This window comes from Pleurodeles waltl, chromosome 1_1 (assembly GCF_031143425.1).
Source record: "Pleurodeles waltl isolate 20211129_DDA chromosome 1_1, aPleWal1.hap1.20221129, whole genome shotgun sequence".
In the NCBI taxonomy this organism is placed as follows: domain Eukaryota; kingdom Metazoa; phylum Chordata; class Amphibia; order Caudata; family Salamandridae; genus Pleurodeles; species Pleurodeles waltl.
The window spans coordinates 85351783-85378208 of NC_090436.1; the positions used below are offsets into that span (position 1 = coordinate 85351783).

A 26426-nucleotide genomic window follows, 5' to 3' on the forward strand; every position below is an offset into this window, starting at 1 on the left:
AATGAAACTCCTTCAAAGCAGTGGTATTTATTACATGGTCCACATACCTTTGGAAACGTCTGACTGTAATTGGGCCATTAGAGTACAGAACCTTCTCTGCCATTTAGGAAAGTGCCTTTTTGACATTGTTACTCCCCGCTTTGGGCCTGGTATCTGATGTGATTTTGACTGAAAGTGCACTGGGTTCTGACCAGGTCCCCAGTGCCAGATATCTTTCCCAAAACTGCTTGGTTGTTTCTCCAATTAGCACTCTCTGTAAGTATCTAGTAAATGGTACCCCTGGTACCTAGGGCCTAGGGTACTAAAGGAGGTCCCTTTGGGCTGCAGCACAAATTGTGCCACCCTAGGGGACCCCTCACAAAGCACATGACAGGCTGCCATTGCAGGCTGCTTGTCTTGGTGCAGACAAAAGTGAAAACACAACATGGCACACAGCCTGTGTGGCATGTCCTCTAACACTCCATGCATTATATGTAAGTCACCCCTCTAGCAGACCTTACAGCCCTAAGGCAGGTGCAGTATATTACATGTGAGGGCGTATCTGCACATGCAGATATCCCCCTGCTATGTCTTTGTCAATTCTCAGACATAGTAAGAGCACTGTGAAGCCATTTTAAATGCATGTGCTGGACACAGGTCAATACGAGTTCCCCAGCTACATGACGGCTTCACTGAAGATAGGGATGCTTGGTATCAAACATCTCATATTGGTGAACCCACACTGATGCCAATGTTGGATTTACCAATACATGCACCCAGAGGGCATCTTAGCGGTGCCCACTGAAACCTTGTCAGCTCTGGTGTGTTCACTGATTAGTTTCTACCAGCCTGCCATCCGAGACACAGTTCTGGACCCCCTAGGGCAAGAGCCTACTGCTCTCAGGAAGGCCAGAACAAAAGCCTGCCCGGGAAAAGGGTGTAACATCCTCTCCCACAGGATGACCTGCAGATTAGCCTTCATAATGTGGCAAGCCTCAAAAGGCTGCAGCCTTTGACATGCAAATCTGGCTTCCCTCGCAGGAGATGAAGCCACCCGTCTTGTCCAGAGCCCTTTGGGCACCTGGACATGCGGGGAAATTTGCTAGTCAGGTAGGCGTGCCACCTCCAGGCTAGTACCACCCCTAAGGTGGGCTACTGCAAGTTGGACACTATTTTTCAGAGGTAGCCATCTTTGAAATGCCATACCTAGGGATTCTGGGACAGGGTCATGCCTCCTTCTCACAGGAAGTGGTCATATATGGTGCATGGTGACCCCAGGGGTCAGTAGCCTATTGGCTTCCACTCTACACACCTACTCCTCTAATGCCCCAAAATTCAGTATTTAGGGGAGATCCTGGCACCAGAGAAGCTGATCCTGATGACCTACGAAGCCCAAGGCCGCAGAAGAGCCACAAAGCAGAAGAGGAGAGAAGCCGCGGACCTGGTACCAACCCTCTGGCCTGTCTGCATCCCTTGTCGAAATCTGCACCAAAGTGGACTCGTCCTGCAACTGTGACTCGAGAACTGCCTTCCTACAATAAAGACTCAAGACCTCCTGTGGACAGCGGACCTGTTCGCCACCAAACTCCAGAGAAGGGACTCTTAAGCCTCTGGAACCACCAAAATCCGACACCTGAAGTCACCCCTGCACCTGCCGTCTCCACCTGAGTTGAAGTGGACCACCAGTGCCAATAAGGTTCCCCAGCCCTCCAGAGTCCAAGTCCATGGTGGTTTCACCCCTCCTGGACTCCCTGATGATGCATCTCCCCTCTACCGCGACCGCTCCTGTCGGAAAAACCCAATACCTGAGGACATCTCTGCACCTGTCTCCCCTGAGCCATGGAGAAGAGGACTGATGGTGCCTACCTGTGCCTGAGCATCGTGAGCTGTTGGTTCAGCTCGACTTTTGCAGTGACCGATCTCCATAGGAACGCATTGCGCACCCAATGTTGTTTTGCACTCTGCACCTGTCCGCCCGTGCCACTGAAGATGTACTGTGAGTGCGGCCTTGAACCTTGCCCACTACTCAACTTAACTCCTGGAGATGGGCCCTATAATTCTCTGTACTCTACTTGTTTGCAGAACTTGTTTTCCTCCCATAGGATAACATTGCAGAACTCAGCAATTGCACTGTGTCCAGTTGTTGGAGTGCAAAATAATTCCTATTTAAAAACCTACTTACCTGAACGATTTTTCTCAGATGCTTGTACATACATAAAGATACTTGCTGTTTTTATATATAATGGTGTGGATCTCCTTGAGTCATGTGTCTCATTTATTAAGTATTGTGGGTTTTTGTAAACATTTTGCACTGCTTTGTGTTAAGCATAAGGCTGCTTGACCACACTACCACCTAAATAGAGCACTCTGGCATTGCATAGGAAGCCCTGTCCACTCACCGTGGACCCTTTAAATGGTATTCACATACTACATAAACGGCCAGCTTCCTATAGCCATCATTCATCATTCCATATTATCCCATTTGGAGTTAAATATCTGGGTGGTCTGGTAGCCCCATTTTCCAAAAATATCTTAGCTTGTAATCATAGATCCAGTATCACACAAGAGGTTATTATATTCATGTGAGGTCTGAGCACCCTCAATACCCAGTGGCATGGTTCTGCTGTTTATTTTATGAGATTTAAAGAAACAGTTTCCTATCCCACCAAGTGGTAATGTGGGTACAGCACGTATGTCTACATAAGGCAAGGTGAGGCAATTAATTACCTTTCTGTACATTAGGACTTCTTCCTTTGTTAAAGTTTATAAATGAAGCATTTGTACTTGGAAGGTAACTTTTGTTTACTTTTTCCTGCCTTAGAGGCAAGAATGCTTTATCAATCTCAGATAGAACATCAAAGTTGTTTAGTACTTTGCTTTTTTTTATTGAACTTTGGATAAATGAATGTACTGTTGTTACCCTTACAGTGGTCTATTGCGGATAATCCACCAAAGCACAAAGACATTGATCACCTCTCATTTGGAATGTTACTGAGACCAGAGTATTACAACAGTATCCTCGAGAAAGGCCCTGAGGCTGATAACCCGAAGGTCTGTGTTACCCAATCATCGACTTTCTTCTGTCTTTTATTCTTTTTGTGTGCTTTATGTTGATGCCTTTTTATTAATTCTCCTCTCTGCAGAATGCCTAAATAGGATATTTATTGCTATTGTGAGGGTCTAAATCCACTTGATATTAGTACAAAACTCAGTGCAACAAACTTAATCAGCTTCATATACTAGATTTGCTTCTGCCCATATAACTCTGATCAGTGCCTTTAGCATTTTAAATCACGGGGGCAACCATGTTTTTCATGTGAACCTACCAGCAAATATGTAAGCAATGTGTGTATATGTATACATAAACTTTAAGGTACAAGGAGTATGATACAATGAGGCAATGGTGGTTTTCATGCAAAGGCTCATTACTAATGTGCCAGCGATAGTGATCACAACAGAGTTGCAATGGTTCAAACTGAGATGACCCTTTGTGCTGGGTTAAAAAAATAGGTCATTGGAAGTTACAATACATTCGTCAAACCCCAGGTTCCATTCATCTATGCATTATTGTATTTCTTTGGTGCAACACGTCATCCAGGGAAATAGGTGCATCAGAGCTCCTTTTCTTAAGACTTAAAACAGAATGATATGTGGCCAAACCAACAAGCAAGATGGCTTCACACTCTGAGCTCTGCTTCGACCGCTGCACTCGTTATGCGTCCGAACAGTCACTAGTGACCAGTGTTCTTAAATGTAATTGGAAAGAGTCTAGGAATCAAGTGAACCAAACAAAAATGCACACCTGTGGTTTCAAGACCATAATGAGGGGAAAAGCACCTTTCCCTCAGGTGAATGGCAGATGAGGGCCTGCAGTGTGTGCAGCTGTGAAACCATGAAGACGAGGGCCGAGAAACCACTGCTTGGAAACCCAAACGCCTGAAGTATATATATCGAAGAAGTCTGTGATACGGAATCCATCAAGATGAGCTGCGAGGGGGCAAGAAAAAAGAGCTGCCCCCGACCAGCATCAGTATGAGAGAAGAGCCGTGGAGGAGGCACGCTGAAATCTGGCAGAAAAGGAAGAAACAGAGCTGCAGGGGTGATAACAGTGAACGGCGGGTGTCCAGGGGTGAACAAGGGATTAAGGAAGTGATGGATAGGACTCCCCTCACAAATTAAACAAGGTTTACCTGCGCATAGAACACTGCATGGGTTGAGCTTCTTCCAACAAAACTCCCCACTTCGCGGAGACCAGGTTGGGACCTGTGGGACCAATCCTATAAATAACCTGAAGAAGAACTCCTAGAAAATGGGGTAGTAGTGAAACAACAGTCTACCACATCAAACTGTAGTAAAAGACCAGCAGTGGAATCCATCCTCAACTCCCTGCCCTGCATTGCCTAGCACCTAGTAGAAGGGCAAATGGGGAAAAACCAACCACAGAAGGGTGAACATAGTGGGTGTACACTTGATAAGTGAAATCGGGGAGGCATCAGAACATTGGTGACAACAGGATTGGATTGTGGAATAGCCCCTCCCTCCACATACCGGTCCAGTAGAAGTCCTTTCTGTCCTCTTAAAACCTGCTAAGTAACAGGAACCACCAGTCATTACAGTGAAGCAAATCAGAAAACTATTAATTTCTGAGCAGCAAATACACCTGCAGTACAGAAAATGTAATGAGTGGGACAAGTGGCCAGAACCAACGTTATCAAAGATACTCTTTGCGGAGAAAAACTCCAGGTTGGTACTGGAGCATAAAATTGATTTTGTATCAATAGAGGCAAACCTGTTACAAGAGGATCTAACGAAAGTATCAACCAGGGTGGGGGTGATAGAGCAAGTGACGAGAGAACTCCACAATTTTAAAACAAAAAAACCTTAAAAACATCAATGAGAAAATGCAAAAAGAGACTGAAATAGTCTTTGTTAATTTGTTGATACTGAAGGAGTAACTATGGGACAACACCAAAGATAATAGGCATCCCAACATGCAGTGAGGGTCTAAGTCTGGATTGTACACTTGTTGAAACCTATACTATTATTCCACCCTTCCCTTCCCTCAAGGCCTTGATCACTGCTTTACTGAACTACAGGGACAGTAATGCAAAACTCAGGAAGCAAGAAACCAGGAACAGTGTACAAAAACCACAAAAATATCCGTGATACTGGGCTTCACAATGTCAGTCAGAAGCAAACAAGTTGTTAAACACAGTAAAGAAGGCATTAAGAGGCAAATAAATAAAATACATGATGTTCTCTGCTTGATTGAGAATACTAGCGTAAGGAAAGACATGGCATTTCTTGATACCTGAGGAGACATGGACATAGCTGGAATGATGGCGCCAAGTATCACTCGTAGACAAATATACTTGGGGTAGTTATATCAGCGATTGTTACGCTATGGACATCATGTATAGATAATGGTTGTCATTATGGAAGCAAGAACAAGGAACACAGCAGCAGAGAACACGTCTGGAATGATGGCACCAACTGGCACTTGCAGAAGTAGATAAATATTATTGGGTTTGTTATATCAGCGATTGTAGTAGCAGGAGCGTTCCATATAGATAAAGGTTGCCAATGTCGAAGCAAAACCAAGAAACACAGCAGCAGAGCTTCAATATATTAGCATGGTGAACAGGATGAGTAACAAGAGAAAAAGAGGAACGTGTGGTGATGTTCTTGGAGTAGAATGTGTATATGCGATAGAATAGAATGCTGTGAGTTGAAGGGATATTGGCATTCTAGGAGTCGCAGGTGACTTCGAGCTCCCTGTAAATTGGATGTCTGTTTATGGACTTAGTAAATACTAGAAACATCCTAATGTCTCCTGTGATGGCTTCTCCACAATAGAACTGCCATCCAACTTTTCCAGAGATGAGAGATAGATGTGGTCCTTCTACAGGGACACATGTAACTGGCAACAGCTGCCACTTGCTGACCAGGGTAAGATATAAATTGCTGGCCCATACTGTGCTTTCCGCTGGGGTGAGAGGGGTGGCTCTTGTAATCAAAAGGTCCGCCCACCTACAATGACCAATAGCTGGATACATGCCGTCAAGAGCATTACATAGGACAAGGGAAATGAAGGCGTAGGAAAGAGACCCCACTATGCTTAGACTGGGCATCGAACATTGACCCCAACTTGAGAAAGAGCTAGATGCAAAATGCACATCTCTATCAATAACCGGAATGCAATCCAGTGAGATAACGAGCCATCTTCTGGAGTTGTACAAGGATGCTAATGTTACCTCCAGACTTGAGATTCGCTATAACATTAATAAGGAAACAAATCTTGTAAGCCACCAGACTAACACTCAACTTTTAGTCCAGTTTCGTTGTTGAACGTATATACTAAGCAAAAATGCTCACAAATAGGCTATAGAAATGTATTGCCACACTGATTCATCCAGATCAATCCAGATTCATAGTGCGTAGGGCAACAAAACCGAGACTCCGCGGTCCACAAATGTCCTTAGAATGCATTACCCCAAATATAGAATCAGTGGTACTGCTATTATTAGACGTGGACTGAACGATCACTTGATTCCACATCATGGGACATAATGCTAACAACCCTCCATAAAGTAGGCCTAGGACCTGCCTTGATCCGTTGGATACACATTTTTTACACAGCCTACCACACATGTGAAAGTTAGTAAGACTTTATCAAAAGAAATTGTCCTCCAGCAGGGTGCCCACTTTCACCCCTATATTTGATCTAATGATTGAATCACTGGTGTACCGGACAAAAATGGATGTCAAGGGAAGAGGCTTAAAATGGAAAGGTGATTGGGAATTAAAATTTTGACTTTATGCAGATATCATCTTGTTACAGATCATGGAACTAGAAAATGCATCAATAAAATACGAAACTTATTTTGTATATACAGGGATTACTGTGGATACTGAATTAATTGGTCTAATTCATCACTGTCCCATCTGATAACATAGGTACCCAATCCAGCATGCTAACAAATTTGGTTACATTAAGCGATTGGCTGTATACACACAAGGAGTAGATAGCATACCTTTTCGATAGGAAAATTATGGGAATCTGAGGATACCCAACATAATTCATGGTAAGGATCCACTGAGTATGTGGCTAGAGCAAACACTTAAAGTTGGACAGGTGTGGAAGCAGCTTACACCAGTCGCTTACACCAGAGTAACAACTGGGAGCATCATTTTCAAACTACTACTAATGAAAAAGTTCCTGGAAGGATCAAAGAGAGTGGCGCCACCAAGAGCAGCCCCAGCCCCATGTGGAATCTGAAACGCAGTACTCGCAGAACTAACAAACCATTTGAACCAATGCATGAGATAGAATCGAAGTTTTTAACCCTAAAGATAGCTTTCCTAATAGCCATCACGTCACTCTGCAGGGTCAGCGAGCTGCAAGCACTGGCAATCCTAGAACTATACCTTCAAATCCACAAGGACAGTGTTGTTCTGCGAACTAACCCACAGTTCCTACCAAAGGCAGTATCACCTTTTCACATCAACCAGAGCATCCATCTGAAGGCCTTCTTTCAGAACCAAGACTCGAGCCAAGAGAGCACATGCGAAGAGCACTCATTATACTACCTAGACTAAAGCAATCCGGAAGGGGAGCCAGCTGGATGTCTCAATTGCCAAGCTAAGCAGTGGTGCACTGGCAACCAAATGAATGGTTGCATCATGGATCGGGGGAACTATCAAAGCATGCTATGCAAGGGCGGGGAAGACTTTACCTACATGCCCCAGGGTGCACTCAAACAGTAAGAAGGGCTCAACCCTAGCATTCCTGGCAAACTTACCTCTTGCAGACATCTGCATGGCTGCAACCTGGGCATTCCCACATACCTTCACGAAACATTATGTGGACATCCATTTGCACCAAGAAGCACAGTTGTGGCAAAAAGTGTTACACCTGTTTGCCAGTGTATCCACATGCCAACCGGTTTTTCCCAAGGAACCAAACACCGCTACGTAATCAGATGCACAGAAGTAAATACAGAGAATGATCCATGCTGCAAAATGAAATTGTTACTTACCAGTAGGAGTAGTTTTGCAGCCTGAAGAGTTTTTTTTAATTTGCATGCGACCCTTCTGCCTCCAAAGAAATGATGAGGAAGCAAACAGGCAAGAAAAACAGTGATTCAAGACAAGAGGAAGTTTGTAGAACAGCATATGGAGAATGGAAAAAAATAGGAGAGTGAAAAAAAATCTGAAATTTACGGCGACACACAGGAAATTCCGAGGTGCCCTCTGATAACACACAAGGGGGATGGACTTACCACCAAATGGTGGTTAACAACGCCCACACATACACTCACAAAACAAAAAAAAACTGAAGAAGGACATTACACGATTCTGGACCCAACCAGTAGATGCAGGGATAGATGCACAGCATGTAAATCCAGAAAACTCTTCAGACTGCAAAACTACTCCTACTGGCAGTAACAATTTCATTATTCTCCCTCATGGTGTTGTAAGCTATCAACCATGCTAAGTAGGTCTTTATGTGGAATCACAGCTGACGTGGAACTTGTCTCTGACAAGGAACATCGCTCTGAAACCTGTGCATCTCCTTTTCTGCACAAAATCCACTTGTCAGACACCTCATGAAAGGAACAGAAGTGGGTAAAAAAACCAATGTTCTCACAGACATCTTGTTTGCATGAGGAACTTTATACATCTTGTTCACTGTGGCAGAAAATACAAAATACCACAACGTAATATAATTTATGCAGGTAAAGCAGCCAAGTGTTGTAGCAAGTATCCTCCAGGACAATCTGCACAGCCAGACAAGTTAACAGGACTTCACTTTTTTTCTCTGATGGATTAATGCCATGAATTTATTTATCTGGATTGCTCTTAAAGTCAGTATAATTTAATGTATTTGAATTAGCCAGAGTTTGCAGTTTCACATCTTCTATTTTTCGGAAACATGACGGCAAAATATGGTTAAACTTGAATAAATGTAAACCTATTTCTCCAGGTATGTGTTCATTTAACTGGCTCCCAGTAAGTTGTTATATTCTCTGAAAGCCTTGTTTGTGGTGCACTGGGAATTTTAAGACAATGCCCTTTGTTGTCCAATTTAGTTTTCCAAATATATGCCACTTGCAGCAGAGTTCTGCTAATGATGGTTTCATGACTGAGCTTTTTTTCCCCACTGATGTTGACTTGATTGCTGCTCTTTGAACTGAGCTACTCCAGAACTATCCTTCTCTTTTAGTTTGGTATATTGCAGATTAAATAAAATGTAGGAAAAACCATCCTAACTAGTAATTGATTTACGTGACACTGACATTTGAACCTATAATTTACAGTCTTCCCTGGGGCAGTCGTCATTTTTTCAAATATATTTTGCTTTTTCCTGGTTTTACTGAAGCCCACTGTTAATTGAGGGAGAATTATGTGTGGGTTAGACGCGGCTGAGACTTTCATGAGGACAAAACCTTTAGCATCTATCATAAAGTGGAGCGATATTCTAAAATATCACATTATGATCCAAATTGGTGAGCCATGCTATTCTGGGGCAGCTGCTTCCACGAGAACTCAGTGTGCCACAGAACTATCTCTGGGCTAGAATATCTTAGCTGAAATGAAGATCTGCGCATCCTTCCTTTAATTATCGGGTCTTGATATTAGTTGGCAGTCTGTTGGTCAGAATCACTTCAGATGTTTTCATTCATTTTGTGAGGTTACGTCCTTACTCTACAATCTTGTTCTAAAGAATCATCGCAACTTTTCCTTTTGAATGGACATTGTTTTGGCATAATTGTTACTCTAACATATTTAGAGAAATTTCGTTTGCTGTCATTTTGCAACATGCATCTGAGACTGTACCCTTGCCTGTCCTTCCTCTTTTGCCTGGTTCTGTGTCTGATAAGTGTGCTTCAGCGATTATCCTTGTCCACCTGCAAAAAGGTTTGTTCCTCGCGCACTTTATAACAACTAATGTGAAAAAAAGAGGCACCTTGGTGTCACTGAAGTTACTGTATGTTATTGACAACATTGATTAAGCTGTTTGGCATAAGCTTTGGGAGTCGTAATGTTGCTCACACAGTTTTGCCTTATTGCTGCCACATTGCCACCAAAGTGTGGTTTATACATTCAACTATGTGACCAAGTCTAATCTTTATGTCACCCCTGCCTGATTCAACGATATTTATTATTTATTTTTCTGGCTTCTACATGCAGGCAGTGGAGTTTCAGAAATTTTGGGGTGAGAAGTCTGAGCTGAGGCGATTTCAAGATGGATCAGTCTGCGAGGCTGTTGTGTGGGCTGCCACCACCATTCATGAGAAACGACTAGTCCCTGAACAGATTGTGAAACATCTCCTTAATTTGTAAGTATTATGGCTAGAATATGCTTTGTAATGTGCAGACATTGTTAGATAGAGAGTAGCACAAGGGGAGTTCGCTCTGTATCAACTTACATGAACTCCAAGGTGTTCTCCTGTGCACTGCACTGCACAGGGCGAGTTAATGTGAAAGTCCTGCCTCTTTTGTCGATAATAAAAGCTTGTTTGATTGTTGTTAGTTGTGAAGTTACCTCTAAGAGAACACTGTTCCTGAACTCAGCTGGATCAAAAATACCTTAAAATGTCAAAATGACGCCTGGAAATTGCTGTAATGTAGGAATCTCATTTTATTGCTGATGACATCCCTTCATCCCTTACATCCCTGCAGCGCTTGTAAATATCTCTTCTGGTGGATCTTTCTAGCCACAAATTCCTCACATTCTGAATTCCCTCAGGCACCAGACTGGATTTAGAACGTTTCATGGCAATTGTTACCATGTGTTGATAGGGGTCTCCATCGGACTCCGTGGCATCCTCCCCACCTTTGGAAGTGACTGCATGGAGCTGTATATAGGTGACATCCCTGCACACTTGACGTCCATGGCCTTGGACAGAGACCAGAGCTCTGCTCCATATTTCTCGGTGTTTAACCAACTCTAAAATAGGTTTTTGCTGACAGTGTGCTAGGGATAATGTCTCCCATGTAGACCACAGGCTTCAGAATGAACCACGACTGCAGGAAGCAGACGTCGGTAATGGATCAACATGATATCTGCGTGTGATATTGTCTAGGCTCTGAGTACTACTGAAACTCCCCCACAAAGGCCCCTGATTCATTGAAGGCCATTAGGGAGTGGGAGGCAGAATTGTGAACCTCCAAATACAAAAAAAATGAGAAGTTGTGCTTCAAACAGTGGAGCGGTCTTACTAAGTCACCATCTTCTGATAAGTCCAAGACAAAGCTGAGAAACAAATTTCACCAACAACGTAAGTAGTCCAAGCAGGACTTTTCGTTGTACTCTTAACTCTCACTCTGGTGAGAAGGGTCACCATCGACACTTACAGGACCCCGGCTCTGCTCCCATCATCTGACTCTGTGCCTGTTGTAAGCCTGGCCTGGATACACCATAAGTTCCCTGGGCCATCATTGAGCCCTCAGCAGAATTGGGTCTTCAGAGAAGCTATGTTGCAACTTTTCTAGACGATGCTGATCCCCTCTGGAGTGCATTAGTGCCCCATTTAACTACAGAGTGTACCAGTCGAGCCTTTTCTTGAGACCTTCAGCTGCTACGAAACAGACTAAGGTAAGGAACAGAAATCTTGCAGCGTGGCCCTGGTACTTTAGTACGCTTCCTGCCCTTTAATCAGGGGTTGACAAAAATGTTAATGGCAACCTTTTGTAAGCACTGTTCAGTTCCTCCAGTAAATCGCCCTGTGGATAGGTGACATAGGCCCTTCCCTGGGGATCTGGCTTTCTGACACAGCATCAGACTCCCTAAGAGCTAGGTGGTTGACGTTTCCTCCGGAAAAGAATAACCCAGTGCATTCCCTGCTTGTAAGGAAATGCCTCCTTGGCATGGTTGCCCCCTGACTTTTTGCCTTTGCTGATGCTATGTTTATAATTGAAAGTGTGCTGAGGCCTGCTAACCAGGCCCCAGCACCAGTGTTCTTTCCCTAACCTGTACTTTTGTATCCACAATTGGCAGACCCTGGCATCCAGATAAGTCCCTTGTAACTGGTACTTCTAGTACCAAGGGCCCTGATGCCAAGGAAGGTCTCTAAGGGCTGCAGCATGTCTTATGCCACCCTGGAGACCTCTCACTCAGCACAGACACACTGCTTGCCAGCTTGTGTGTGCTAGTGAGGACAAAACGAGTAAGTCGACATGGCACTCCCCTCAGGGTGCCATGCCAGCCTCTCACTGCCTATGCAGTATAGGTAAGACACCCCTCTAGCAGACCTTACAGCCCTAAGGCAGGGTGCACTATACCATAGGTGAGGGTACCAGTGCATGAGCATGGTACCCCTACAGTGTCTAAACAAAACCTTAGACATTGTAAGTGCAGGGTAGCCATAAGAGTATATGGTCTGGGAGTCTGTCAAACACGAACTCCACAGCACCATAATGGCTACACTGAAAACTGGGAAGTTTGGTATCAAACTTCTCAGCACAATAAATGCACACTGATGCCAGTGTACATTTTATTGTAAAATACACCACAGAGGGCACCTTAGAGGTGCCCCCTGAAACTTAACCGACTATCTGTGTAGGCTGACTAGTTCCAGCAGCCTGCCACACTAGAGACATGTTGCTGGCCCCATGGGGAGAGTGCCTTTGTCACTCTGAGGCCAGTAACAAAGCCTGCACTGGGTGGAGATGCTAACACCTCCCCCAGGCTGGAGCTGTAACACCTGGCGGTGAGCCTCAAAGGCTCACCCCTTTGTCACAGCACCGCAGGACACTCCAGCTAGTGGAGTTGCCCGCCCCCTCCGGCCCGGCCCCCACTTTTGGCGGCAAGGCCGGAGAAAATAATGAGAATAACAAGGAGGAGTCACTGGCCAGTCAGGACAGCCCCTAAGGTGTCCTGAGCTGAGGTGACTCTAACTTTTAGAAATCCTCCATCTTGCAGATGGAGGATTCCCCCAATAGGGTTAGGATTGTGACCCCCTCCCCTTGGGAGGAGGCACAAAGAGGGTGTACCCACCCTCAGGGCTAGTAGCCATTGGCTACTAACCCCCCAGACCTAAACACGCCCTTAAATTTAGTATTTAAGGGCTACCCTGAACCCTAGAAAATTAGATTCCTGCGACAACAAGAAGAAGGACTGCCCAGCTGAAAACCCCTGCAGAGGAAGACCAGAAGACAACAACTGCCTTGGCTCCAGAAACTCACCGGCCTGTCTCCTGCCTTCCAAAGAACTCTGCTCCAGCGACGCCTTCCAAGGGACCAGCGACCTCTGAATCCTCTGAGGACTGCCCTGCTTCGAAAAAGACAAGAAACTCCCGAGGACAGCGGACCTGCTCCAAAAAGACTGCAACTTTGTTTCGAGGAGCAGCTTTAAAGACCCCTGCAACTCCCCGCAAGAAGCGTGAGACTTGCAACACTGCACCCGGCGACCCCGACTCGGCTGGTGGAGAACCAACACCTCAGGGAGGACCCCCGGACTACTCTACGACTGTGAGTACCAAAACCTGTCCCCCCTGAGCCCCCACAGCGCCGCCTGCAGAGGGAATCCCGAGGCTTCCCCTGACCGCGACTCTCTGAAACCTAAGTCCCGACGCCTGGAAAAGCCCCGGAACCCGCAGCCCCCAGGACCTGAAGGACCGGACTTTCACTGGAGAAGTGACCCCCAGGAGTCCCTCTCCCTTGCCCAAGTGGAGGTTTCCCCGAGGAAGCCCCCCCTTGCCTGCCTGCAGCGCTGAAGAGATCCCTTGATCTCTCATAGACTAACATTGCGAACCCGACGCTTGTTTCTACACTGCACCCGGCCGCCCCCGCGCTGCTGAGGGTGAAATTTCTGTGTGGGCTTGTGTCCCCCCCGGTGCCCTACAAAACCCCCCTGGTCTGCCCTCCGAAGACGCGGGTACTTACCTGCAAGCAGACCGGAACCGGGGCACCCCCTTCTCTCCATTCTAGCCTATGCGTTTTGGGCACCCCGTTGAACTCTGCACCTGACCGGCCCTGAGCTGCTGGTGTGGTGACTTTGGGGTTGCTCTGAACCCCCAACGGTGGGCTACCTTGGACCAAGAACTGAACCCTGTAAGTGTCTTACTTACCTGGTAAAACTAACAAAAACTTACCTCCCCCAGGAACTGTGAAAATTGCACTGTGTCCACTTTTAAAGTAGCTATTTGTCAATAACTTGAAAAGTATACATGCAATTGAAATGATTCAAAGTTCCTAATGTACTTACCTGCAATACCTTTCAAACAAGATATTACATGTTAAATTTGAACCTGTGGTTCTTAAAATAAACTAAGAAAATATATTTTTCTATAACAAAACCTATTGGCTGGATTTGTCTCTGAGTGTGTGTACCTCATTTATTGTCTATGTGTATGTACAACAAATGCTTAACACTACTCCTTGGATAAGCCTACTGCTCGACCACACTACCACAAAATAGAGCATTAGTATTATCTCTTTTTACCACTATTTTACCTCTAAGGGGAACCCTTGGACTCTGTGCATGCTATTCCTTACTTTGAAATAGCACATACAGAGCCAACTTCCTACATTGGTGGATCAGCGGTGGGGTACAAGACTTTGCATTTGCTGGACTACTCAGCCAATACCTGATCACACGACAAATTCCAAAATTGTCATTAGAAATTGATTTTTGCAATTTGAAAAGTTTTCTAAATTCTTAAAAGACCTGCTAGGGCCTTGTGTTAGATCCTGTTTAGCATTTCTTTTAGAGTTTAAAAGTTTGTAAAAGTTTGAATTAGATTCTAGAACCAGTTGTAGATTCTTAAAAAGTATTCCAACTTTTAGAAGCAAAATGTCTAGCACAGATGTGACTGTGGTGGAACTCGACACCACACCTTACCTCCATCTTAAGATGAGGGAGCTAAGGTCACTCTGTAAAATAAAGAAAATAACAATGGGCCCCAAACCTACCAAAATACAGCTCCAGGAGCTTTTGGCAGAGTTTGAAAAGGCCAACCCCTCTGAGGGTGGCAACTCAGAGGAAGAGGATAGTGACTTGGAGGAAAATTCCCCCCTACCAGTCCTATCTAGGGAGAACAGGGTCTCTCAAACCCTGACTCCAAAAATAATAGTCAGAGATGCTGGTTCCCTCACAGGAGAGACCAACACCTCTGAAATCACTGAGGATAACTCCAGTGAAGAGGACATCCAGTTAGCCAGGATGGCCAAAAGATTGGCTTTGGAAAGACAGACCCTAGCCATAGAGAGGGAAAGACAAGAGATGGGCCTAGGACCCATCAATGGTGGCAGCAACATAAATAGGGTCAGAGATTCTCCTGACATGTTGAAAATCCCTAAAGGGATTGTAACTAAATATGAAGATGGTGATGACATCACCAAGTGGTTCACAGCTTTTGAGAGGGCTTGTGTAACCAGAAAAGTGAACAGATCTCACTGGGGTGCTCTCCTTTGGGAAATGTTCACAGGAAAGTGTAGGGATAGACTCCTCACACTCTCTGGACAAGATGCAGAATCTTATGACCTCATGAAGGGTACCCTGATTGAGGGCTTTGGATTCTCCACTGAGGAGTATAGGATTAGATTCAGGGGGGCTCAAAAATCCTCGAGCCAGACCTGGGTTGACTTTGTAGACTACTCAGTAAAAACACTAGATGGTTGGATTCAAGGCAGTGGTGTAAGTAATTATGATGGGCTGTACAATTTATTTGTGAAAGAACACCTGTTAAGTAATTGTTTCAATGATAAACTGCATCAGCATCTGGTAGACCTAGGACCAATTTCTCCCCAAGAATTGGGAAAGAAGGCGGACCATTGGGTCAAGACTAGGGTGTCCAAAACTTCCACAGGGGGTGACCAAAAGAAAGGGGTCACAAAACCTCCCCAGGGGAAAGGTGGTGAGACAGCCAAAAATAAAAATAGTCAAGAGTCTTCTAAAGGCCCCCAAAAACCTGCACAGGAGGGTGGGCCCAGAGCCTCTTCACAAAACAATCCTGGGTACAAGGGTAAAAACTTTGATCCCAAAAAGGCCTGGTGTCGAAACTGTAGTCAGTCTGGACACCAAACTGGAGACAAGGCCTGTCCCAAGAAAGGTTCCACTCCAAACTCCAATCCAGGTAACACTGGAATGGCTAGTCTCCAAGTGGGATCAACAGTGTGCCCAGAGCAAATCAGGGTCCACACTGAAGCTACTCTAGTCTCTGAGGGTGGGGTGGATTTAGCCACACTAGCTGCCTGGCCCCCTAACATGCAAAAATACAGGCAGCAGCTCTTTATTAATGGGACAAGTGTAGAGGGCCTGAGGGATACAGGTGCCAGTGTCACCATGGTGACAGAGAAACTGGTTTCCCCTGGCCAATACCTGACTGGAAAAACGTATACAATCACCAATGCTGACAATCAAACTAAAGCACATCCCATGGCAATGGTAACTTTAGAATGGGGAGGGGTCAATGGCCTGAAACAGGTGGTGGTCTCCTCAAACATCCCAGTAGACTGTCTGCTTGGAAATGACCTGGAGTCCTCAGCATGGGCTGAGGTAGAACTAAAAACCCATGCAGCCATGCTGGGTATCCCTGAACTGGTGTGTGTAAAAACAAGAGCACAATGCAAGGCACAGGGTGAAAAAGTAGAGCTGGAGTCTGGAAAAATGGCCCAGCCTACCAAGAGAAAAGGAAAGTCAGTTGGGAAACCAACTGCAACACAGTCAGAAAAAGGGAACCTCTCTTCTCAGGAAGAAGTTCTGCCCTCTGAGGGAACTGAGCCTTTGGAGCTTGAACCTTATCAGGTTGAGCTCTTGGGCCCAGGGGGACCCTCAAGGGAGGAGCTGTGTAAGTGACAAGAAACCTGTCCCTCTCTTGAAGGCCTTAGGCAGCAAGCTGCTGAAGAGTCCAAGGGCAAGAAAAATGGAACACATAGGGTCTATTGGGAAGATGGACTCCTGTACACTGAGGCCAGAGACCCCAAACCTGGTGCCACTAGGAGAGTGGTAGTGCCTCAGTCGTTCAGAGAGTTTATTCTGATCTTAGCCCATGATATTCCCCTTGCTGGGCATTTGGGACAAACCAAGACGTGGGAGAGGTTAGTCAACCACTTCTACTGGCCCAATATGTCCCAGAAGGTTAAGGAGTTTTGCCTCTCCTGCCCCACCTGTCAATCCAGTGGTAAGACAGGTGGGCACCCAAAGGCCCCCCTCATTCCACTTCCAGTGGTGGGGGTCCCCTTTGAAAGAGTGGGTGTGGACATAGTTGGTCCACTGGAACCTCCCACAGCCTCAGGAAATATGTACATCCTAGTAGTAGTGGATCATGCTACTAGGTATCCTGAAGCTATTCCCCTTAGGTCGACTACTGCCCCTGCAGTAGCCAAGGCCCTCATTGGTATCTTTACCAGAGTGGGTTTCCCTAAGGAGGTGGTGTCTGACAGAGGTACCAACTTCATGTCAGCATACCTAAAACACATGTGGAATGAGTGTGGAGTGACTTACAAATTCACTACACCATACCATCCACAAACTAATGGCTTAGTTGAGAGATTCAACAAGACATTAAAAGGCATGATCATGGGGCTCCCAGAAAAACTCAAAAGGAGATGGGATGTCCTCTTGCCATGTCTGCTTTTCGCTTACAGAGAGGTGCCACAGAAGGGAGTAGGATTCTCACCCTTTGAACTTCTGTTTGGTCACCCTGTAAGGGGACCACTTGCTCTTGTTAAAGAAGGCTGGGAGAGACCTCTTCATGAGCCTAAACAAGACATAGTGGACTATGTACTTGGCCTTCGCTCTAGAATGGCAGAGTACATGGAAAAGGCAACCAAAAACCTTGAGGCCAGCCAACAGCTCCAGAAGTTTTGGTATGACCAAAAGGCTGCACTGGTTGAGTTCCAACCAGGACAGAAAGTCTGGGTTCTGGAGCCTGTGGCTCCCAGGGCACTCCAGGACAAATGGAGTGGCCCTTACCCAGTGCTAGAAAGGAAGAGTCAGGTCACCTACCTGGTGGACCTGGGCACAAGCAGGAGCCCCAAGAGGGTGATCCATGTGAACCGCCTTAAGCTCTTCCATGACAGGGCTGATGTGAATCTGTTGATGGTAACAGATGAGGATCAGGAGGCAGAGAGTGAACCTCTCCCTGATCTTCTGTCATCAGACCCAAAAGATGGCTCAGTAGATGGAGTGATCTACTCAGACACCCTCTCTGGCCAACAGCAAGCTGATTGTAGGAGAGTCCTACAACAGTTTCCTGAACTCTTCTCCTTAACCCCTGGTCAGACACACCTGTGTACCCATGATGTGGACACAGGAGACAGCATGCCTGTCAAAACCAAAATCTTTAGACAGTCTGACCATGTTAAGGAAAGCATCAAGGTGGAAGTCCACAAGATGCTAGAATTGGGAGTAATTGAGCGCTCTGACAGCCCCTGGGCTAGCCCAGTGGTCTTAGTCCCCAAACCTCACACCAAAGATGGAAAGAAAGAGATGAGGTTTTGTGTGGATTACAGAGGGCTCAATTCTGTCACCAAGACAGATGCTCATCCAATTCCTAGAGCTGATGAGCTCATAGATAAATTAGGTGCTGCCAAATTCTTAAGTACCTTTGACTTGACAGCAGGGTACTGGCAAATAAAAATGGCACCTGGAGCAAAAGAGAAAACAGCATTCTCCACACCTGATGGGCATTATCAGTTTACTGTTATGCCCTTTGGTTTAAAGAATGCCCCTGCCACCTTCCAAAGGTTGGTGAATCAAGTCCTTGCTGGCTTGGAGTCCTTTAGCACAGCTTATCTTGATGATATTGCTGTCTTTAGCTCCACCTGGCAGGATCACCTGGTCCACCTGAAGAAGGTTTTGAAGGCTCTGCAATCTGCAGGCCTCTCTATCAAGGCATCCAAATGCCAGATAGGGCAGGGAACTGTGGTTTACTTGGGGCACCTTGTAGGTGGAGGCCAAGTTCAGCCACTCCAACCCAAGATCCAGACTATTCTGGACTGGGTAGCTCCAAAAACCCAGACTCAAGTCAGGGCATTCCTTGGCTTGACTGGGTATTACAGGAGGTTTGTGAAGGGATATGGATCCATTGTGACAGCCCTCACTGAACTCACCTCCAAGAAAATGCCCAAGAAAGTGAACTGGACTGTGGAATGCCAACAGGCCTTTGACACCCTGAAACAAGCAATGTGCTCAGCACCAGTTCTAAAAGCTCCAGATTATTCTAAGCAGTTCATTGTGCAGACAGATGCCTCTGAACATGGGATAGGGGCAGTTTTGTCCCAAACAAATGATGATGGCCTTGACCAGCCTGTTGCTTTCATTAGCAGGAGGTTACTCCCCAGGGAGCAGCGTTGGAGTGCCATTGAGAGGGAGGCCTTTGCTGTGGTTTGGTCCCTGAAGAAGCTGAGACCATACCTCTTTGGGACTCACTTCCTAGTTCAAACTGACCACAGACCTCTCAAATGGCTGATGCAAATGAAAGGTGAAAATCCTAAACTGTTGAGGTGGTCCATCTCCCTACAGGGAATGGACTTTATAGTGGAACACAGACCTGGGACTGCCCATGCCAATGCAGATGGCCTTTCCAGGTTCTTCCACTTAGAAAATGAAGACTCTCTTGGGAAAGGTTAGTCTCATCCTCTTTCGTTTGGGGGGGGGTTGTGTAAGGAAATGCCTCCTTGGCATGGTTGCCCCCTGACTTTTTGCCTTTGATGATGCTATGTTTACAATTGAAAGTGTGCTGAGGCCTGCTAACCAGGCCCCAGCACCAGTGTTCTTTCCCTAACCTGTACTTTTGTATCCACAATTGGCAGACCCTGGCATCCAGATAAGTCCCTTGTAACTGGTACTTCTAGTACCAAGGGCCCTGATGCCAAGGAAGGTCTCTAAGGGCTGCAGCATGTCTTATGCCACCCTGGAGACCTCTCACTCAGCACAGACACACTGCTTGCTAGCTTGTGTGTGCTAGTGAGGACAAAACGAGTAAGTCGACATGGCACTCCCCTCAGGGTGCCATGCCAGCCTCTCACTGCCTATGCAGTATAGGTAAGACACCCCTCTAGCAGGCCTTACAGCCCTAAGGCAGGGTGCACTATACCATAGGTGAGGGTACCAGTGCATGAGCATGGTACCCCTACAGTGTCTAAACAAAACCTTAGACATTGTAAGTGCAGGGTAGCCATAAGAGTATATGGTCTGGGAGTCTGTCAAACACGAACTCCACAGCACCATAATGGCTACACTGAAAACTGGGAAGTTTGGTATCAAACTTCTCAGCACAATAAATGCACACTGATGCCAGTGTACATTTTATTGTAAAATACACCACAGAGGGCACCTTAGAGGTGCCCCCTGAAACTTAACCGACTATCTGTGTAGGCTGACTAGTTCCAGCAGCCTGCCACACTAGAGACATGTTGCTGGCCCCATGGGGAGAGTGCCTTTGTCACTCTGAGGCCAGTAACAAAGCCTGCACTGGGTGGAGATGCTAACACCTCCCCCAGGCAGGAGCTGTAACACCTGGCGGTGAGCCTCAAAGGCTCACCCCTTTGTCACAGCACCGCAGGACACTCCAGCTAGTGGAGTTGCCCGCCCCCTCCGGCCCGGCCCCCACTTTTGGCGGCAAGGCCGGAGAAAATAATGAGAATAACAAGGAGGAGTCACTGGCCAGTCAGGACAGCCCCTAAGGTGTCCTGAGCTGAGGTGACTCTAACTTTTAGAAATCCTCCATCTTGCAGATGGAGGATTCCCCCAATAGGGTTAGGATTGTGACCCCCTCCCCTTGGGAGGAGGCACAAAGAGGGTGTACCCACCCTCAGGGCTAGTAGCCATTGGCTACTAACCCCCCAGACCTAAACACGCCCTTAAATTTAGTATTTAAGGGCTACCCTGAACCCTAGAAAATTAGATTCCTGCGACAACAAGAAGAAGGACTGCCCAGCTGAAAACCCCTGCAGAGGAAGACCAGAAGACAACAACTGCCTTGGCTCCAGAAACTCACCGGCCTGTCTCCTGCCTTCCAAAGAACTCTGCTCCAGCGACGCCTTCCAAGGGACCAGCGACCTCTGAATCCTCTGAGGACTGCCCTGCTTCGAAAAAGACAAGAAACTCCCGAGGACAGCGGACCTGCTCCAAAAAGACTGCAACTTTGTTTCGAGGAGCAGCTTTAAAGACCCCTGCAACTCCCCGCAAGAAGCGTGAGACTTGCAACACTGCACCCGGCGACCCCGACTCGGCTGGTGGAGAACCAACACCTCAGGGAGGACCCCCGGACTACTCTACGACTGTGAGTACCAAAACCTGTCCCCCCTGAGCCCCCACAGCGCCGCCTGCAGAGGGAATCCCGAGGCTTCCCCTGACCGCGACTCTCTGAAACCTAAGTCCCGACGCCTGGAAAAGACCCTGCACCCGCAGCCCCCAGGACCTGAAGGACCGTACTTTCACTGGAGAAGTGACCCCCAGGAGTCCCTCTCCCTTGCCCAAGTGGAGGTTTCCCCGAGGAAGCCCCCCCTTGCCTGCCTGCAGCGCTGAAGAGATCCGTTGATCTCTCATAGACTAACATTGCGAACCCGACGCTTGTTTCTACACTGCACCCGGCCGCCCCCACGCTGCTGAGGGTGAAATTTCTGTGTGGGCTTGTGTCCCCCCCGGTGCCCTACAAAACCCCCCTGGTCTGCCCCCCGAAGTCGCGGGTACTTACCTGCAAGCAGACCGGAACCGGGGCACCCCCTTCTCTCCATTCTAGCCTATGCGTTTTGGGCACCCCGTTGAACTCTGCACCTGACCGGCCCTGAGCTGCTGGTGTGGTGACTTTGGGGTTGCTCTGAACCCCCAACGGTGGGCTACCTTGGACCAAGAACTGAACCCTGTAAGTGTCTTACTTACCTGGTAAAACTAACAAAAACTTACCTCCCCCAGGAACTGTGAAAATTGCACTAAGTGTCCACTTTTAAAGTAGCTATTTGTCAATAACTTGAAAAGTATACATGCAATTGAAATGATTCAAAGTTCCTAATGTACTTACCTGCAATACCTTTCAAACAAGATATTACATGTTAAATTTGAACCTGTGGTTCTTAAAATAAACTAAGAAAAGATATTTTTCTATAACAAAACCTATTGGCTGGATTTGTCTCTGAGTGTGTGTACCTCATTTATTGTCTATGTGTATGTACAACAAATGCTTAACACTACTATCTCTTTTTACCACTATTTTACCTCTAAGGGGAACCCTTGGACTCTGTGCATGCTATTCCTTACTTTGAAATAGCACATACAGAGCCAACTTCCTACACTGCTCCACCGACAGACAGATATTAAAAGTGCAGTAATGCTTTTGGAAAAGAGCCTTTTTCTAAGCCAGTTTGTCTTTGGGGTCCTTGTAATTTGTCTGCCTTTTGGGACACTACACACATGCTTTGAGATATGGCTAATGCCATCCTGCGGGCCATTCGTGAGGAGTATGGGAATGTTTTGTTTCAGATAATCCAGATCTGACAGGAAGTGACTAACAGAGGTAGGCGAGCCAACAAATTAACAGGGAGAGCCAAGCCAAGCCAAGGGCCTGTTTCGAATCTTAGAGCCCATGCACGAGCCGAGCCTTGAAAATGTGTTATGTAAATTGTAAGGAAATGCCTCCTTGGCATGGTTACCCCCTGACTTTTTGCCTTTGCGGATGCTATGTTTTGAATTGAAAGTGTGCTAACCAGGCCCCAGCACCAGTGTTCTTTCCCTAACCTGTACTTTTGTATCCACAATTGGCACACCCTGGCATCCAGATAAGTCCCTTGTAAGTGGTACCCCTGGTACCAAGGGCCCTGATGCCAAGGAAGGTCTCTAAGGGCTGCAGCATGTCTTATGCCACCCTGGAGACCCCTCACTCAGCACAGACACTGCTTGCCAGCTTGTGTGTGCTGGTGAGAACAAAACGAGTAAGTCGACATGGCACTCCCCTCAGGGTGCCATGCCAGCCTCTCACTGCCTATGCAGGTATAGATAAGTCACCCCTCTAGTAGGCCTTACAGCCCTAAGGCAGGGTGCACTATACCATAGGTGAGGGCACCAGTGCATGAGCACTGTGCCCCTACAGTGTCTAAGCAATACCTTAGACATTGTAAGTGCAGGGTAGCCATAAGAGTATATGGTCTGGGAGTCTGTTTTACACGAACTCCACAGCACCATAATGACTACACTGAAAACTGGGAAGTTTGGTATCAAACTTCTCAGCACAATAAATGCACACTGATGCCAGTGTACATTTTATTGTAAAATACACCCCAGAGGGCACCTTAGAGGTGCCCCCTGAAACCTTAACCAACTATCTGTGTAGGCTGACTGGTTCCAGCAGCCTGCCACATCCGAGACATGTTGCTGGCCCCATGAGGAGAGTGCCTTTGTCACTCTGAGGCCAGTAACAAAGCCTGCACTGGGTGGAGATGCTAACACCTCCCCCAGGCAGGAGCTGTCACACCTGGCGGTGAGCCTCAAAGGCTCACCCCTTTGTGCCAGCACAGCAGGACACTCCAGCTAGTGGAGTTGCCCGCCCCCCTCCGGCCACGGCCCCCACTTTTGGCGGCAAGGCCGGAGAAAATAATGAGAAAAACAAGGAGGAGTCACTGACCAGTCAGGACAGCCCCTAAGGTGTCCTGAGCTGAAGTGACTCTAACTTTTAGAAATCCTCCATCTTGCAGATGGAGGATTCCCCCAATAGGATTAGGGATGTGACCCCCTCCCCTTGGGAGGAGGCACAAAGAGGGTGTACTCACCCTCAGGGCTAGTAGCCATTGGCTACTAACCCCCCAGACCTAAACACGCCCTTAAATGTAGTATTTAAGGGCTTCCCTGAACCTAGGAAAACAGATTCCTGAAACTACAAGAAGAAGAAGACTGCTGAGCTGTCTCCTGCCTTCCAAAGAAACCTGCTCCAGCGACGCTTTCCAAGGGACCAGCGACCTCTGAATCCTCTGAGGACTGCCCGACTTCGAGAAAGACAAGATACTCCTGAGGACAGCGGCCCTGCTCCAAAAGAACTGCAACTTTGTTTCAAGTAGCAGATTTAAAGACCCCTGCAACTCCCTGCAAGAAGCGTGAGACTTGCAACACTGCACCCGGCGACCCCGACTCGACTGGTGGAGAACCAACACCTCAGGGAGGACCCTCAGGCGACTCCAAGACTGTGAGTAACCAAAGTTGTCCCCCCTGAGCCCCCACAGCGACGCCTGCAGAGGGAATCCCGAGGCTCCCCCTGACCGCGACTGTCTGAACTCCAATTCCCGACGGCTGGAAAAGACCCTGCACCCGCAGCCCCCAGCACCTAAAGGAACGGAACTCCTGTGCAGGAGTGACCCCCAGGAGGCCCTCTCCCTTGCCCAGGTGGTGGCTACCCCGAGGAGCCCCCCCCCCTTGCCTGCCTGCAACGCTGAAGAGATCCCTTGATCTCTCATTGAAAACCATTGAAAACCCGACGCGTGTTTGCACACTGCACCCTGCCGCCCCGCGCTGCTGAGGGTGTACTTTTTGTGCTGACTTGTGTCCCCCCCCGGTGCCCTACAAAACCCCCCTGGTCTGCCCTCCGAAGACGCGGGTACTTACCTGCTGGCAGACTGGAACCGGGGCACCCCCTTCTCTCCATTGAAGCCTATGTGTTTTGGGCACCTCTTTGACCTTTGCACCTGACCGGCCCTGAGCTGCTGGTGTGATAACTTTGGGGTTGCTCTGAACCCCCAACGGTGGGCTACCTTGGACCAAAAACTGAGACCTGTAGGTGACTTACTTACCTGTTAAAAATAACCATACTTTACCTCCCCCAGGAACTGTGAAAATTGCACTGTGTCCACTTTTAAAACAGCTTATTGTGTTTTATGTAAAAAATATACATGCTAATGTAATGATTCAAAGTTCCTAAAGTACTTACCTGCAATACCTTTCAAATGAGATATTACATGTAGAATTTGAACCTGTGGTTCTTAAAATAAACTAAGAAAATATATTTTTCTATAACAAAACCTATTGGCTGGATTTGTCTCTGAGTGTGTGTTCCTCATTTATTGCCTGTGTGTATGTACAACAAATGCTTAACACTACTCCTTTGATAAGCCTACTGCTCGACCACACTACCACAAAATAGAGCATTAGTATTATCTCTTTTTGCCACTATCTTACCTCTAAGGGGAACCCTTGGACTCTGTGCATGCTATTCCTTACTTTGAAATAGCACATACAGAGCCAACTTCCTACATTGGTGGATCAGCGGTGGGGTACAAGACTTTGCATTTGCTGGACTACTCAGCCAATACCTGATCACACGACAAATTCCAAAAATTGTCATTAGAAATTTATTTTTTGCAATTTGACATTTTTCTAAATTCTTTAAAGTCCTTCTAGGGCCTTGTGTTAGTCCCTGTTAGCATTTCTTTTAGAGTTTAAAAGTTTGGTACAAGTTTGAATTAGATTCTAGAACTAGTTTTAGTTTCTTAAAAAGTATTCCAACTTTTAGAAGCATAATGTCTAATACAGATGTGAATGTGGTGGAACTCGACACCACACCTTACCTCCATCTACAGATGAGAGAGCTAAGGTCACTCTGTAAACTAAAGAAAATAGCAATGGGCTCCAGACCTTCCAAACTACAGCTCCAGGAGCTGTTGGCAGAGTTTGAAAGAGCCAACCCCTCTGAGGATGGCAACACAGAGGATGAGTATAGTGACTTGGAGGGTGATTCCCCCCCACCAGTCCTATCTAGGGAGAACAGGGCCTCTCAAGCCCTGACTCCACAAATAATAGTCAGAGATGCTGGTTCCCTCACAGGAGGGACCAACCTCTCTGAAATCACTGAGGATAACTCCAGTGAAGAGGACATCCAGTTAGCCAGGATGGCCAAAAGATTGGCTTTGGAAAGACAGATCCTAGCCATAGAAAGGGAAAGACAAGAGATGGGCCTAGGACCCATCAATGGTGGCAGCAACATAAATAGGGTCAGAGATTCTCCTGACATGTTGAAAATCCCTAAAGGGATTGTAACTAAATATGAAGATGGTGATGACATCACCAAATGGTTCACAGCTTTTGAGAGGGCTTGTGTAACCAGAAAAGTGAACAAATCTCACTGGGGTGCTCTCCTTTGGGAAATGTTCACAGGAAAGTGTAGGGATAGACTCCTCACACTCTCTGGAAAAGATGCAGAATCTTATGACCTCATGAAGGGTACCCTGATTGAGGGCTTTGGATTCTCCACTGAGGAGTATAGGATTAGATTCAGGGGGGCTCAAAAATCCTCGAGCCAGACCTGGGTTGACTTTGTAGACTACTCAGTAAAAACACTAGATGGTTGGATTCAAGGCAGTGGTGTAAGTAATTATGATGGGCTGTACAATTTATTTGTGAAAGAACACCTGTTAAGTAATTGTTTCAATGATAAACTGCATCAGCATCTGGTAGACCTAGGACCAATTTCTCCCCAAGAATTGGGAAAGAAGGCGGACCATTGGGTCAAGACTAG

General features: G+C 46.7%; 1 protein-coding gene across 1 annotated transcript in view; it reads left to right on the forward strand.

Annotated features, from left to right (window-relative positions):
• NOL6 (nucleolar protein 6) overlaps nt 1-26426 on the forward strand; it is a 455500-nt gene that overhangs the window by 198271 nt on the left and 230803 nt on the right. Inside the window, exons 13-14 of the mRNA XM_069217421.1 lie at nt 2908-3030; nt 10174-10322. Of these exons, the coding sequence (XP_069073522.1) occupies nt 2908-3030; nt 10174-10322 (272 nt within the window). The remainder of the gene's footprint in view (nt 1-2907; nt 3031-10173; nt 10323-26426) is intronic.